Source organism: Poecilia reticulata, chromosome 18, assembly GCF_904066995.2.
Source record: "Poecilia reticulata chromosome 18, P_reticulata-male-v2, whole genome shotgun sequence".
In the NCBI taxonomy this organism is placed as follows: Eukaryota; Metazoa; Chordata; class Actinopteri; order Cyprinodontiformes; family Poeciliidae; genus Poecilia; species Poecilia reticulata.
In genome coordinates, this window is record NC_088847.1 from 28,965,307 (window position 1) to 28,982,385 (window position 17,079).

The 17,079-nt window shown below is 38.5% G+C and overlaps 1 protein-coding gene across 17 annotated transcripts in view; it reads right to left on the reverse strand.

Moving 5' to 3' along the window:
* Window positions 1–17,079, reverse strand: part of LOC103480890 (uncharacterized) — a 134,285-nt gene that overhangs the window by 36,801 nt on the left and 80,405 nt on the right. For 13 of the 17 annotated variants that reach the window (XR_014084599.1, XM_081599232.1, XM_081599234.1 and 10 more), the window contains 3 exons: window positions 11,214–11,540; window positions 6,983–7,339; window positions 3,115–3,471 (listed from right to left, as the gene is read on the reverse strand). Coding sequence is in view for 16 of the 17 variants with exons in the window: in XM_081599232.1 (XP_081455358.1) it covers window positions 3,115–3,471; window positions 6,983–7,339; window positions 11,214–11,540 (1,041 nt within the window). In the remaining variant the exon portion in view is untranslated. Of the gene's footprint in view, window positions 1–587; window positions 1,059–3,114; window positions 3,472–6,982; window positions 7,340–7,637; window positions 7,992–11,213; window positions 11,541–17,079 lie in introns of those variants that run through there. The other 4 variants (XM_081599237.1, XM_081599243.1, XM_081599252.1 and 1 more) reach the window with 4 other exon arrangements.

A 17,079-nucleotide genomic window follows, 5' to 3' on the forward strand; every position in this document is an offset into this window, starting at 1 on the left:
CTGCCTGACAAAAACACACAAAAGTAAATCACTTATAGCCTCACAGCTATTAGATTTAATAAGAAACTTTTGGTACCTCTGTAAAGGTAAGATGTCATAGAATGGTTTTCTGGTGTCAGCACCATTGTAGCTTTGACCCTGCCTGAAATATTAGGGACAAAATACAAAAAATTTTGCATTTTTTGAACCTCGCCAAAATTTTCTTTGAAATAAACATTGCAAAACACTACCAAAATATTATTTATAGCACAAAAAGTAGAACAGACTTTTAAATCTAAATGTTGTGTAAAAGTATACCAAATTTGGACTCAATCAGATGAATCATATTTATTTTAGAATGGTATTAGTGAGAAATTTCTTAGGCAGAGAGGCCATTTTGGCACATTTATCCAAAAATGTCACCAAACTGTGCCAAATGTGTTTTTTACATCAATACTGGGGGTTTGTTAAAATTAAATAGCTTATTACCATCTAATGACACTTTCTACAAATAATATAACCATTGGTCATGACATTCACCCCATTTATATGCAAAATGTACCATTGTGGACAGTATAATATGTATAACAATGATGAACTGAAAGCTCTTTCTTTGACTCCAAATAGAAAACTTTTAGTGAAACAAGGTAAAACAGTCAAAAATACTTTTTGAAGTAATTTCCAAGAGGAAATAAACAATTTTGAAAATCCAAGACCACCATCACCACCAAAAAAAAAAGAAGTTGAAAAAAAGACCACAAACTACAAGTTTTTGTGGTAGTCCTCAAAGCAATTTCTTTTTGGCTGAAGACAGAGGGCAACGTTACATTTGGGACAGTACAGTGGTGTTTTTGTCTTTCTGCCTTTCTGCTTGCACCACACACAAATCCTTCGCTTTTCCACTGCTGTTCCCCCAAAGTATCTGGGAAATGACCCAGGGCATTTGAATGCACCGGGTTGAGCCGAAAATGATGTGCTTCGCTGAGGACAAGCTGTTTCTCCTTTAGACTCCAGTATGAGCTCCTCCATGAGTTTCTCTCTGAATTGCCGTTGGGAAATGGCATTTTCCTCTCTTTTTTCTGCAAGCATTTTGAAAATAATGAAACTATTTACAACAGAAATGTCAATAAAATGGTAATTGATACGGCAAGAGACTAGGGAAATTGATGCTGTGGATTTTACTAAGAGTGTTTCGATAGGTTTTTTATATAGCAAGTATGTTAGTTAGAGTTTGTGGTGTGTGTGCGCTCAGTGAATGCTCAGCGCACGGAGAGCGCAGACATTTAGATCGGGTTCCGGAAAATACGTCATGATTTTGCATAGCCGACATCTTGTGCCATGCTCTGAGAGTCTTTCCTCTGTCTCGTGAAGCCACAAAATGGCCGTGATGATCAGCCGATAGGGTGTTTTCCGGGCAGTTGCGTCATCGCCCGAGGACCTTTATATCTCATCAGCTGTTTTTAAATAGCTCTAAAATCTTAACATTTTGGGCAAAACCTTTATGCGGAATAGTTTTTGAAAGATTAAAGCCTCTTTTAGTGGATAATAAAAAAAGATTTTTGTAAAGGCACGTGGAGCCTTTGGTTACAGAGCGAGCCCAGGTCACGTGGCAGCTGGACCCACCGGTGGGTCCGTCGACTTCTAGAGGTATATTAAGGACGCAGCACTCCGTCTCCAAAGCCGAACCATGGTTTCGTTCACGCCGAGCTTAAGTGCAGCGGCTCTATTTCCCACCTGTACTGCCAGATCGATAACCCTCAACTTAAAAGCTGCATCATAAGAGTTTGAAAACATTTCTCTGTCGTGCCTGCTGCTAGCATGTGGTTGTTCCAAATGAAAATTAGCACGTTCTTCTATGATTTCCAATTGTGACTTTGAATGATTCACTTGCTGCTAAAGAGCCCCCTGGAGGTTGACGAAAAATACACAGAAAAGCCGCACCGGGCTACAAGACGCCTGGTTCAAAGCTTAGGAAAAAGTAGCAGTTTGTAGTCTGGAAAACACGGTTCCGTATGTGAAATTTGGTCATTTCCAGTCAGGTCACACCTGATGATCACTCACGGCACACTAGAAGTTTGCCGTTAGTAATTACATCTAATGAACTTATTGCAGTACAAGGTGTCCATGCTTATGTTAAATTATTATGCAAGTACATGTGTAAGGGAAACTTGATGTCAGTAAATCGGTTTTCATAGAGTTAAGAATAAATCGTATATTTTATATAATTTGCTTGTTCTTGTGGGGTTTGTAATCAAAAGAAACAAACAGTGGCTGGAAAAATTTTATTTCCACCCCTGCCGTAAAAGGGGGGCCAATGGCCACTCCTATTCCGGTGCCTATGTCCTACACTCTGTCGTATATCATTATGTATGATTCATTCATCCTATTTATTCACTGAAGTTCATCTGAATAATCCAGCCGACTTCTTTCGTCTTTGAATTGGTTGAATATATAACAGGTGTCATTGGTACCACTGGCTTCGGCACCTGCCTCCTGCTTGTACTGGCACCTGCCGGGGGGTGCAGTGGTACTTCCGGTGACAGCTGATTGTGTGTCGAGGCACCCCGTGCCAGGTTGCAGAAGGACTTTGGCTGGTCAGGAAACCTGTGCTACTGGGAAATGGGACCCGTCCCAGGTGCCAGTAGCAGATTGCTGCAGCTTGTGTCAGGTTGCAGCAGCTAAATTAAGTCAATAAATTGTTTCTAGTGATAACTGGATGGATATAAATGCATCGTCATGGTTTCACAGTGTAGTTGACTGCAGTCCACTATGAAACACGCCTCCTGTTCCTTGATGATGGTCTGACTGGTTGCTAAGTCAGGATGTCATACAGCTGTTGATAAATTTTATGACCATCTATCTGCTATGTTATGATGTTATGTTGCTAATTTAATAGAAGCAAAGTTTAACAAGAGAAAGCCCTGTGTGAATCTTCATGTGATAAATTAAACTATTCTTTTGATTGAAACTTTTCCCACAGCTTGAAAATGTGAAAGGCTTCTTACCCATGTGAGTTTTTATGTGTCTGGTCAAGCAAACGCTATGAGAGAAGGTTTTATCACAAACTTTACAAGAATATAATTTTTGGACTCTGAGCTTTTAAGTGCATTTTTTGGTGTGAACAATCAGTTTTACCTTTCTGGCATCTTTTGTCGTGTTTCTGTTCTTTCTTTCTCTTTTTTCCTGGGTCTTCAGAATTGCTTCCTTCCTGATCCTGGTTCTCATCCTCAGCAGAACGATGAGAGATGAGTTGGTTCCTCTGTGGTTCTGATTCATTGTGGATTCTTTGTACATTAGGAGGATTCACCAAAATGTCATCAGTCTCCTGTTTCACCACAAGCTGCTCTTCATCCTGACAGATGCAGAGTGGCTTCTCTTCCTCTTTGAACTCGTCATGTTCTGGTTCTTCTTTATATGAACTGGACTTCCTGTCCTGGTAGCTGCATTCATTCAGAACCTCCTCCTCTTTACACACCCAGCACTGTGGGAGATCTGCACAAAAAGACAAAACAAAAGCTTTTAAATGCGAGTAAGAGAATGATTCCTTCACGTTGACCACTTAAAGCCTTTTCAAGAGATCCAAAGACTAAAATTAGAAATTCATAACTTAACCACTGTAGTCTTTCTGACTGGAAGGGATCTAGAAATCAGTCAAAACATTCTATGGATCTCCAGGAGATCCAGCAAGATGACTCTGTGTTAAAATAGCTTTCCGAACATAACTATTATTTATATGTCTAAAAACTCTCTTTAACCTGACTAATCAGAAAAACGTGAAGGTGTTTCGTACCTATCCGTACCTATCGAAGATGGCATTATTTGCAGATAATTCATTTTCAAAAAATCTTTTAAAACCAATTACGGTATTTTCCAGACTATAAAACACACCATACTATAAGCCGCACCTTCAAAAAAAACAAAAACAAAAAACAAACCTGGAAATGTATATATCTCGTATATAAGCCGCACCGGGCTATAAGAAGCTGGTACCTCTGCTGCTCTTGGTTTTTCATAAGGACCCAGCAGAGCGCTGCGTCCTAATAAATCTGCTGGACACCCTCAGGGGGGTATAAATAAATTTCTGCCTGACAAAAACACACAAAAGTAAATCACTTATAGCCTCACAGCTATTAGATTTAATAAGAAACTTTTGGTACCTCTGCAAAGGTAAGATGTCAGAATGGTTTTCTGGTGTCAGCACCATTGTAGCTTTGACCCTGCCTGAAATATTAGGGACAAAATACAAAATATTTTGCATTTTTTGAACCTCGCCAAAATTTTCTTTGAAATAAACATTGCAAAACACTACCAAAATATTATTTATAGCACAAAAAAGTAGCACAGACTTTTAAATCTAAATGTTGTGTAAAAGTATACCAAATTTGAACTCAATCAGATGAATCATATTTATTTTAGAATGGCATTAGTGAGAAATTTCTTAGGCGGAGAGGCCATTTTGGCACATTTATCCAAAAATGTCACCAAACTGTGCCAAATGTGTTTTTTACATCAATACTGGGGGTTTGTTAAAATTAAATAGCTTATTACCATCTAATGACACTTTCTACATATAATATAACCATTGGTCATGACATTCACCCCATTTATATGCAAAATGTACCATTGTGCACAGTATAATATATATAATAATGATGAACTGAAAGCTCTGACTCCAAATAGAAAACTTTTAGTGAAACAAGGTACAGTACAGTGGTGTTTATCTCTTTCTGCCTTTCTGCTTGCACCACACACAAATCCTTCGCTTTTCCTCTGCTGTTCCCCCAAAGTATCTGGGAACTGACCCCGGGCATTTGAATGCACCGGGTTGAGCCGAAAATGATGTGCTTCGCTGAGGACAAGCTGTTTCTCCTTTAGACTCCAGTACGAGCTCCTCCATGAGTTTCTCTCTGAATTGCCGTTGGGAAATGGCATTTTCCTCTCTTTTTTCTGCAAGCATTTTGAAAATAATGAAACTATTTACAACAGAAATGTCAATAAAATGGTAATTGATACGGCAAGAGACTAGGGAAATTGATGCTGTGGATTTTACTAAGAGTGTTTCGATAGGTTTTTTATATAGCAAGTATGTTAGTTAGAGTTTGTGGTGTGTATGCGCTCAGTGAATGCTCAGCGCACGGAGAGCGCAGACATTTAGATCAGGTTCCGGAAAATACGTCATGATTTTGCATAGCCGACATCTTGTGCCATGCTCTGAGAGTCTTTCCTCTGTCTCGTGAAGCCACAAAATGGCCGTGATGATCAGCTGATAGGGTGTTTTCCGAGCAGTTGTGTCATCGCCCGAGGACCTTTATATCTCATCAGCTGTTTTTAAATAGCTCTAAAATCTTAACATTTTGGGCAAAACCTTTATGCGGAATAGTTTTTGAAAGATTAAAGCCTTTTAGCGGATAATAAAAAAAGATTTTTGTAAAGGCACGTGGAGCCTTTGTTTACAGAGCGAGCCGAGGTCACGTGGCAGCTGGACCCACCGGTGGGTCCGTCGGGTTCTAGAGGTATATTAAGGACGCAGCACTCCGTCTCCAAAGTCGAACCATGGTTTCGTTCACGCCGAGCTTAAGTGCAGCGGCTCTATTTCCCACCTGTACTGCCAGATCGATAACCCTCAACTTAAAAGCTGCATCATAAGAGTTTGAAAACATTTCTCTGTCGTGCCTGCTGCTAGCATGTGGTTGTTCCAAATGAAAATTAGCACGTTCTTCTATGATTTCCAATTGTGACTTTGAATGATTCACTTGCTGCTAAAGAGCCCCCTGGAGGTTGACGAAAAATACACAGAAAAGCCGCACCGGGCTACAAGACGCCTGGTTCAAAGCTTAGGAAAAAGTAGCAGTTTGTAGTCTGGAAAACACGGTTCCGTATGTGAAATTTGGTCATTTCCAGTCAGGTCACACCTGATGATCACTCACGGCACACTAGAAGTTTGCCGTTAGTAATTACATCTAATGAACTTATTGCAGTACAAGGTGTCCATGCTTATGTTAAATTATTATGCAAGTACATGTGTAAGGGAAACTTGATGTCAGTAAATCGGTTTTCATAGAGTTAAGAATAAATCGTATATTTTATATAATTTGCTTGTTCTTGTGGGGTTTGTAATCAAAAGAAACAAACAGTGGCTGGAAAAATTTTATTTCCACCCCTGCCGTAAAAGGGGGGCCAATGGCCACTCCTATTCCGGTGCCTATGTCCTACACTCTGTTGTATATCATTATGTATGATTCATTCATCCTATTTATTCACTGAAGTTCATCTGAATAATCCAGCCGACTTCTTTCGTCTTTGAATTGGTTGAATATATAACAGGTGTCATTGATACCACTGGCTTCGGCACCTGCCTACTGCTTGTACTGGCACCTGCCGGGGGATGCAGTGGTACTTCCGGTGACAGCTGATTGTGTGTCGAGGCACCCCGTGCCAGGTTGCAGAAGGACTTTGGCTGGTCAGGAAACCTGTGCTACTGGGAAATGGGACCCGTCCCAGGTGCCAGTAGCAGATTGCTGCAGCTTGTGTCAGGTTGCAGCAGCTAAATTAAGTCAATAAATTGTTTTTAGTGATAACTGGATGGATATAAATGCATCGTCATGGTTTCACAGTGTAGTTGACTACAGTCCACTATGAAACACGCCTCCTGTTCCTTGATGATGGTCTGACTGGTTGCTAAGTCAGGATGTCATACAGCTGTTGATAAATTTTATGACCATCTATCTGCTATGTTATGATGTTATGTTGCTAATTTTATAGAAGCAAAGTTTAACAAGAGAAAGCCCTGTGTGAATCTTCATGTGATAAATTAAACTATTCTTTTGACTGAAACTTTTCCCACAGCTTGAAAATGTGAAAGGCTTCTTACCCATGTGAGTTTTTATGTGTCTGGTCAAGCAAACGCTATGAGAGAAGGTTTTATCACAAACTTTACAAGAATATAATTTTTAGACTCTTTGAGCTTTTAAGTGCATTTTTTGGTGTGAACAATCAGTTTTACCTTTCTGGCATCTTTTGTCGTGTTTCTGTTCTTTCTTTCTCTTTTTTCCTGGGTCTTCAGAATTGCTTCCTTCCTGATCCTGGTTCTCATCCTCAGCAGAACCATGAGAGATGAGTTGGTTCCTCTGTGGTTCCGATTCATTGTGGATTCTTTGTACATTAGGAGGATTCACCAAAATGTCATCAGTCTCCTGTTTCACCACAAGCTGCTCTTCATCCTGACTGATGCAGAGTGGCTTCTCTTCCTCTTTGAACTCGTCATGTTCTGGTTCTTCTTTATATGAACTGGACTTCCTGTCCTGGTAGCTGAATTCATTCAGAACCTCCTCCTCTTTACACACCCAGCACTGTGGGAGATCTGCACAAAAAGACAAAACAAAAGCTTTTAAATGCGAGTAAGAGAATGATTCCTTCACATTGATCACTTAAAGCCTTTTCAAGAGATCCAAAGACTAAAATTAGAAATTCATAACTTAACCACTTTAGTCTTTCTGACTGGAAGGGATCTAGAAATCAGTCAAAACATTCTATGGATCTCCAGGAGAGAAAGCAAGATGACTCTGTGTTAAAATAGCTTTCCGAACATAACTATTATTTATATGTCTAAAAACTCTCTTTAACATCACTAATCAGAAAAACGTGAAGGTGTTTCGTACCTTTCCGGTGTAAGATGATCTTCGGTATCCTGGTAAAATCCAGCGGTCTGCGCTGATCCTCCATCTCTTCCTCGATCTTGACGTTGATTTCTTTAAACTCTGTCAATGTTTCTCCAGCAGGAGTTTCCTGCTCGTTCATAAACTCTCTCTGAGGCTGAACTGAAGACATTTTTACTGAAAACACGGAAATATTTACCGAAAACGACAAACCTGTTTCCAAACTACCTTTCAAGAGGAGCTAATGCTACCTCGTGTGCGCCGTAGGTTTCCGTGTTTCACTTTGGCTGTACTGAAGAAACTGTAAACGAAGTTTAGTTCCGCATTGAATTTTCCGCTTTGAATTTCCTCTGAACAAACACAAACTGTATATATAATAATTACACAAAGATGGATGTTTTCATACCTTTTATGCCTAAAGGTTTTACGCATAAAAAGTTGTCTAAACCTTTTTAGGCCACCTTCACATCAAAGTCATTTATGATGAGAATATTTCATCAGACTAATAAAAAAAAAAAGAAACATGAATTTGGAGTCAGTTATCAAAGGTATATGGAATTTTACAAAAGAACCATACTGGAATGTATATTGTAATTTTTTTGAATATCGTTTTAATTTGTAAAACAGTCTGTTTTATATTAGGCTGTAGTTGTTTATAATGAGATTCAACTGTAAAGTTAAACAGTGAATTATTTTATATTTTAGAGGAACAGAGATGTGTTGTTTTGACTTGGTAATAATTGATTATATTGTGATAAAAGGCCCATCTTGCCTCAAAATGAAGTGACAACATGAAAGGTCACTGAAGAGACGAGTAGGAGCCTAAAGATGCATCAAGATCAGAAAGAAGGAAACCAAATTGACTGAGGTCAACAAAACTGAAAAGGATCAGAAATCCAAAGCTCTTAACAACAGAAGGCTTTGGGCGAGTCGACTAATTTATGGACTTTTGACTTTATTTTAAATATCCTTAGAATTTGAATTCTGGTTTGTTTTTGTGTCACATTACAGTGTTGTAGATCGACTGCAGTGTTATCTCTGGATACAGTAAATGTAAGATGCATGAAATGTCCATAAGGATGTATTTTCTCTGTCAATGCAGAATTACTGACTAATGAAAACATTACATTTGAGATTAGAATAATAACTCACACTAATACTTTAAATTTTTAAAAATGTAATTGTGACCTTTTTTAGAATGTGTATTTAATTCTAATATTGAAGAAATGAAAAATCTCAATTTGTGTACAACAATTCATGTTTTCCTGTAATTCCAAGGATCTGTAGGTGCTTTACTTAAAGATGACATTTAAAAATATAACAGTTAATGACGACAATCACTGAATAATCCATCAATATTTATTCAAATCAACATTAAAAGCATATTCTGCTCAAAATACCGGTGTATATTTTAACATACATTTTCAATAAAATACTTTACATCAATAAAATAGCAAAGTATAACAATGACACAAATTTGGAAAACTAAAAACCTTTGTGGTTAGTTCTAAGTCAAATTATAATAGTTATTCTGATTCTGATTCCATTTCTGGGCTGTATAATATTGATCTAAATAGTGCGCACTCCACAATTTCTAATATTACTAATAAACTAAAATAAACCTTTTCTGGGTTAAATAGCGAGTACTCTACAGTGTCTAAAATATAAACTAAAAGGTTCTAATTTCTTTTCTGAGTTAAAAGTGAGTACTCCACAGTTTCTAACAAAAAAGACAATAAAAAAGAGGAAAGGACACATTACGGCAAAAGGCAACATTTAGACAAAACAAAGGGCAAAACAAAGATATGCGTGAAGGCTGTGACGTCAAAGGGCAATGAAACCATGTTGCTCAACTTCCCAGCAGAAGTCTGATAAGATGTTATCAAGGAATGTCTTTGGGAGCAATCAACTCCTCAACTGCATGGATAAATGGAGGGCGTGAGGTGAGAACGAGCGTTATGTTTACATATCTTCAAGGAGATTGGAAACATGCTGCCCTTCCAAGGCCACACGGGGGAATCCAATTCAGATACAGAATGTCTTAGGTTGGGTTATGAATTTCAATCTTCCCTTAAGTCTCTCCGATACATCTCAGTTCCCAATCACCCAAATTAGTTTGGTCGTTCCACTGCATCGAAACTAGCAACTTCTCCAAGATCAATTATATCCCATTAGTAAGTTTTAGAGTCCTTAGCAGGGCTGAGGAGTCTCCGCAAGACTCACATCCAACCTGCGTCTCTGTCCACACCAACAGTCTGAGTGTTCGCTAGTTAGGCCAAGTTCGTAACAAATATGTCGATAAGCCAAGAATCCACATGACAGCAGAAATCCTGTTGTCATGAATAAATCCCAGGTAAATCCCGCTGGGTGTGTCCCGACAGGAGAAAAGACGGCTCTCCATTTCCCAGACTTCTTGTCAAAAATGTTAACAATTGCATTGAGAAATTGGTTGACCAGATAAATAATATATATACTAGGAGGATGTGCAAAGAAAGGTTCCAAAAAGAGAGAAAAAGACTGGACAAAAACAGAGCAAGCATGGGCAGGGAGGGAGCAGAGGAAAAAAGCGTCCGTCTTCACTGAGAGCAAGAGCGAAAAGACAGTCACAGTGAATCACTAGCAGCCTGCAACAATCTGTTCACTTTAACATTTTCTACTTGCTATTGACAACATACGAAATTTTCCATTCGAACTGATGCCAAAAACGATCTGATGTGATTTGTTCCCAAGACCTCTACTCTGAGTGAGTCCTCATATGATGACATAACAACCTTCTATGACTGTAGCTCTTTCCACAGGTCCCACAAGAGAAATGCTTCTTACCTGTATGAACAATCATATGACTATATAGATGGTCTTCCCGAGAGAAACTCTTTCCACAGGTTCCACAGGAGAAAGGCTTGTCACCAGTGTGAATTCTCATGTGAACATTAAACTTTCCTTTTTGAGAGAAAGTTTTTCCACAAGTTTCACAACAGAAAGGCTTCTCACCTGTGTGAATTGTCTTATGATAATTTAAAGTATGTTTTCGAGAGAAACTTTTTCCACAGGTCTCACAAGAGAAAGGCTTCTCATCTGTGTGAATTCTCCTGTGACAAGTCAAAGTCTGTCTGTTAATGTAACTCTTTCCACAGGTCCCACAAGAGAAAGGCTTCTTACCTGTATGAATTTTTATATGATCATTTAAAGTATCTTTTCGAGAGAAGCTTTTTCCACAGGTCTTACAAGAGAAAGGCTTCTCATCTGTGTGAATTCTCCTGTGACAAGTTAAAGTCTGTTTGTGACTGTAACTCTTTCCACAGAGGTCACAAGAGAAAGGTTTCTCACCTGTGTGAACTCTCATGTGACAATTTAAAGTACATCTTTTGATGAAACTCTTTCCACAGGTCCCACAAGAGAAAGACTTATCACCAGTATGAATTTTCATATGATCATTTAAAGTATCTTTTCGAGAGAAGCTTTTTCCACAGGTCTCACAAGAGAAAGGCTTCTCATCTGTGTGAATTCTCATGTGCTGAGTTAAAGCCCCTCGTTCACTGTAATTCTTTCCACAGGTCCCACATGAGAAAGGCTTCTCACCTGTGTGAATTCTCATGTGACTCATCATGTGACCGTTTTGAGAAAACCTTTTGTCACAAATTTTACAAGAATATGATTTTTGCCCTGGGTGATCTTTCTTGTGCTTTTGTTTTGAAGTGTCAGTTCTGCCTTTCTGCTGTTTGGTTTTCTCATATTTCTCCTTTTGTTTCTGTTCTTCCGTTCTCTTTTTTCCTGGGTCTTCAGAATTGATTCCTTCCTGATCCTGGTTCTCAGCTTCTGGAGAGCCATGAGAGATGAGTTGGTTCCTCTGTGGTTCTGTTTCATTGAGACGCTCCTCCTCTTTACACACACAGCATTGTGGGTGATCTGGACAAAAACACAAAACAATCAGCTCAGTCCATTGTTCCAATCAGACAAGGAGTCCTTCACTTTAACCTGCTGATGTATCAAAACAGGATTTTGTTGGGAAATTCTGAAATTACAATCTTACAAGAATGAACATTGACTAAAACAATGAGGTTCTTCTAATCAGAGTGGAACTAGATATAAGTCAAAATATGATACTATAGACCTCCAGGTGAGCAAACAAGATGGTGATAGCTTAACTTAGTGGCTTCCTGACAAATATTACAAAACATTTTCTTCTCCCATGAAGCTACAACATATATATCACATTCAAGAGTGACATAAAAGGCCTAAAGCAAAAACGTAAACTGAATTAGCGGTTCAGGGGTTTTATCATCATCGCAGGAGGAGGATTATGAGAGAGACCAGGGACATACTGAGGAAAAGTTCAGATTAGCCGTTTGTACCCGGTAAAAAGAAGTGACCACATTAAAACAGTCACAAAGTCGGCCTTCTATCACCTGAAGAACTTCTCCAGGATTAGAGGACTGATGTCTCAGCACGATCTAGAGAAACTCATCCATGTGTTCATCTTTAGCCGTATTGATTACTGCAACAGCGTCTTCACAGGTCTGATTAATAAATCAATCAAACAGCTGCAGTTGATCCAGAAGCTGCTGCTCGTGTTCTCACTAAAACCAGGAAGACAGACCACATAACACCAGTTTTAAAGTCCCTACACTGGCTCCCTGTAGCTCAAAGAATAGACTTTAAAATACTGATGTTAGTTTATAAATCACTGAACGGTTTAGCACCACAATACTTTAAAGATCTGTTATTGCTGTACCAACCGTCCAGACCAGGGGTGGGCAACTCCAGGCCTCGAGGGTCGGTCTCCGACAACTTTTAGATGTGTCTCTACTTCAACACACTTGAGTCAAATAATGAGGTCATTAACAGGACTCTAGAGAACCTTTACTGCACATAGGAGGTGATTCAGCTGTTGGATTCAAGTGTGTTGGACCAGGGAGACATCTAAGAGTTGCAGGACACCGGCCCTCGAGGACCAGGATTGCCCACCCCTGGTCTAGACCCCTCAGATCTTCTGGTTCTGCTCTGCATACCCAGAACCAAACAAGGAGAAGCAGCATTCAGTTTCTATGCACCACAGATTTGGAACAAACTTCCAGAAAACTGTAAAACAGCTGAAACACTGAGTGCCTTTAAATCTCAACTTAAAACCTACCTGTTTAGAGTTGCTTATGGCTAAATTAGGGTTAGAGTGCGGGTTTTGATGTCTTCCATGTTTTTAATGTTTTTATCTTTAGTTTTTATCTATTTATAAATTTCTTTTTATTTCTCTTTCTCACCGTTTACGTTTTAATGATGTAAAGCCCCCTGGAGAACGTCCCAGTTAAACGACGTTTATCTAAAGTTCTACGGGGTTTAGAGTCCCAGTTGATGGCGTTTCAACTAAAAACCTAGAGGTTGGAGTCCTTGTCAAATGGTGTTTTTGACTAAAGTCCCAGAGGGTTACAGTCCCAGTTCAACAATGTTTAACTGAAGTCCTAAAAGGGGTGCAGGTTTTAATGTTTTTATCTTTTTCTAAATCTCTCTTTGTTTATTCAATGTCACATGCTGTTGTTATTTTAATTATGTAAAGCATTTTTGAAATCCCTTGCTGCTGAAATGTGCTATACAAGTAAAATTTGATTGATTGATTGATTGTGTGAGTCCGGGAGGGGGAAATCAACACTAAGCTCCAGGTAGTCAAAAAAAAAAAAAAACCCACTGGAATAACACAGAAATGGCAGATTGAATTAATAATGAACACGTTCTGAGATATTTTAATAATAGCGACTTTCAATATAAATGTAATAAGTAAGGAAAAACAATTAAAACAGTTGAAAACAGCTATTGATGCCATTTTAAAATATTTTATAAATGACTAGAAACATCTTCAATCAATACTATCAGGGAGAGTTGAAGCCAAAATATGGAAATGTTCAACATATAATTGCAATAATGTTTGGATTGTGCAGTTCAGTGTTTTTCAACCTTTTTTGAGCCAAGGTACATTGTTTTAATTTAAAAATCTCGAGGCACACCACCAACCGAAAATGTAAACAAAGATACTCTGTAGCCGCCTATATTACATATATAGTCATTCTTATCAAAGTGTCCTGAATAGGAATCAAAGACAAAAATTTATTTTTATCATATTTTACATTTATTTCAAATTGCACTTAACATGTCCACTTCAAAAATACACCTGAACACAACCACAACACGGTGGTGTTAAATTTAAAGAAGTTGTAGAAAACTTCAAAGTGTTTTACAAACTAATCCACAAGCATTATTATAGCCGGAATACAGAAAATAATTCTTATTCTGAAAGAAGCAATATTATTTGGAAAAGATTTCACTTCATATTCACTGTTACAATATGAAGAGTTGCATGTACAAAATGTCAATATCTGCATATTTTACCCACCTAGTGTGAAACCTGTACATGTTTGGATGAAAACAGCTGATTTCCTGGCAGAAATTGCAGAAAGGCAAAGTTTTTCCTCAACAACTCTGTTTCTCTCTGGTTTTAGTTTTTATAGTAGCCAGGCTGGAGAAGCTCACTTCACACAGACATGTTGTGGGAAATGGACCCATGTTCTTTCCAACTACTGCTGAGCTTCTCTGTCTTTTCCATCACTGTCGTCAGTCTTGCTAGATACGATGCTCTCACTGCTACCTGCAACATTCATACATCACTAATTCTCTCATTTTAATGTAAGATGCTCAGTACCTACTGCCATTTAGTGGTAAGAAAATTACATGATTACGCCCCTAGTCACTACTACAGCAGACTGTCAAAGATGGCATTATTTGCAGATAATTCATTTTCAAAAGATCTTTTAAAACCAATTACGGTATTTTCCAGACTATAAAGCACACCATACTATAAGCCGCACCTTCAAAAAAACAAAAAAAAAAAACAAAAAACAAACCTGGAAATGTATATATCTCGTATATAAGCCGCACCGGGCTATAAGAAGCTGGTACCTCTGCTGCTCTTGGTTGTCCATAAGGACCCAGCAGAGCGCTGCGTCCTAATAAATCTGCTGGACATCCTCAGGGGGGTATAAATAAATTTCTGCCTGACAAAAACACACAAAAGTAAATCACTTATAGCCTCACAGCTATTAGATTAAAGAAGAAACTTTTGGTACCTCTGTAAAGGTAAGATGTCATAGAATGGTTTTCTGGTGTCAGCACCATTGTAGCTTTGACCCTGCCTGAAATATTAGGGACAAAATACAAAAATTTTTTGCATTTTTTGAACCTCGCCAAAATTTTCTTTGAAATAAACATTGTAAAACACTACCAAAATATTATTTATAGCACAAAAAAGTAGCACAGACTTTTAAATCTAAATGTTGTGTAAAAGTATACCAAATTTGGACTCAATCAGATGAATCATATTTATTTTAGAATGGTATTAGTGAGAAATTTTTTAGGCGGAGAGGCCATTTTGGCACATTTATCCAAAAATGTCACCAAACTGTGCCAAATGTGTTTTTTACATCAATACTGGGGGTTTGTTAAAATTAAATAGCTTATTACCATCTAATGACACTTTCTACATATAATATAACCATTGGTCATGACATTCACCCCATTTATATGCAAAATGTACCATTGTGCACAGTGTAATATGTATAATAATGATGAACTGAAAGCTCTTTCTTTGACTCCAAATAGAAAACTTTTAGTGAAACAAGGTAAAACAGTCAAAAATACTTTTTGAAGTAATTTCCAAGAGGAAATAAACAATTTTGAAAATCCAAGACCACCATCACCACCAAAAAAAAAAAGAAGTTGAAAAAAAGACCACAAAGCAATTTCTTTTTGGCTGAAGACAGAGGGCAACGTTACATTTGGGACAGTACAGTGGTGTTTTTATCTTTCTGCCTTTCTGCTTGCACCACACACAAATCCTTCGCTTTTCCTCTGCTGTTCCCCCAAAGTATCTGGGAAATGACCCAGGGCATTTGAATGCACCGGGTTGAGCCGAAAATGATGTGCTTCGCTGAGGACAAGCTGTTTCTCCTTTAGACTCCAGTACGAGCTCCTCCATGAGTTTCTCTCTGAATTGCCGTTGGGAAATGGCATTTTCCTCTCTTTTTTCTGCAAGCATTTTGAAAATAATGAAACTATTTACAACAGAAATGTCAATAAAATGGTAATTGATACGGCAAGAGACTAGGGAAATTGATGCTGTGGATTTTACTAAGAGTGTTTCGATAGGTTTTTTATATAGCAAGTATGTTAGTTAGAGTTTGTGGTGTGTGTGCGCTCAGTGAATGCTCAGCGCACGGAGAGCGCAGACATTTAGATTGGGTTCCGGAAAATACGTCATGATTTTGCATAGCCGACATCTTGTGCCATGCTCTGAGAGTCTTTCCTCTGTCTCGTGAAGCCACAAAATGGCCGTGATGATCAGCCGATAGGGTGTTTTCCAGGCAGTTGCGTCATCGCCCGGAAATTTTTTTTATCTCATCAGCTGTTTTTAAATAGCTCTAAAATCTCAACATTTTGGGCAAAACCTTTATGCGGAATAGTTTTTGAAAGATTAAAGCCTCTTTTAGTGGATAATAAAAAAAGATTTTTGTAAAGGCACGTGGAGCCTTTGGTTACAGAGCGAGCCCAGGTCACGTGGCAGCTGGACCCACCGGTGGGTCCGTCGACTTCTAGAGGTATATTAAGGACGCAGCACTCCGTCTCCAAAGCCGAACCATGGTTTCGTTCACGCCGAGCTTAAGTGCAGCGGCTCTATTTCCCACCTGTACTGCCAGATCGATAACCCTCAACTTAAAAGCTGCATCATAAGAGTTTGAAAACATTTCTCTGTCGTGCCTGCTGCTAGCATGTGGTTGTTCCAAATGAAAATTAGCACGTTCTTCTATGATTTCCAATTGTGACTTTGAATGATTCACTTGCTGCTAAAGAGCCTCCTGGAGGTTGACGAAAAATACACAGAAAAGCCGCACCGGGCTACAAGACGCCTGGTTCAAAGCTTAGGAAAAAGTAGCAGTTTGTAGTCTGGAAAACACGGTTCCGTATGTGAAATTTGGTCATTTCCAGTCAGGTCACACCTGATGATCACTCACGGCACACTAGAAGTTTGCCGTTAGTAATTACATCTAATGAACTTATTGCAGTACAAGGTGTCCATGCTTATGTTAAATTATTATGCAAGTACATGTGTAAGGGAAACTTGATGTCAGTAAATCGGTTTTCATAGAGTTAAGAATAAATCGTATATTTTATATAATTTGCTTGTTCTTGTGGGGTTTGTAATCAAAAGAAACAAACAGTGGCTGGAAAAATTTTATTTCCACCCCTGCCGTAAAAGGGGGGCCAATGGCCACTCCTATTCCGGTGCCTATGTCCTACACTCTGTCGTATATCATTATGTATGATTCATTCATCCTATTTATTCACTGAAGTTCATCTGAATAATCCAGCCGACTTCTTTCGTCTTTGAATTGGTTGAATATATAAC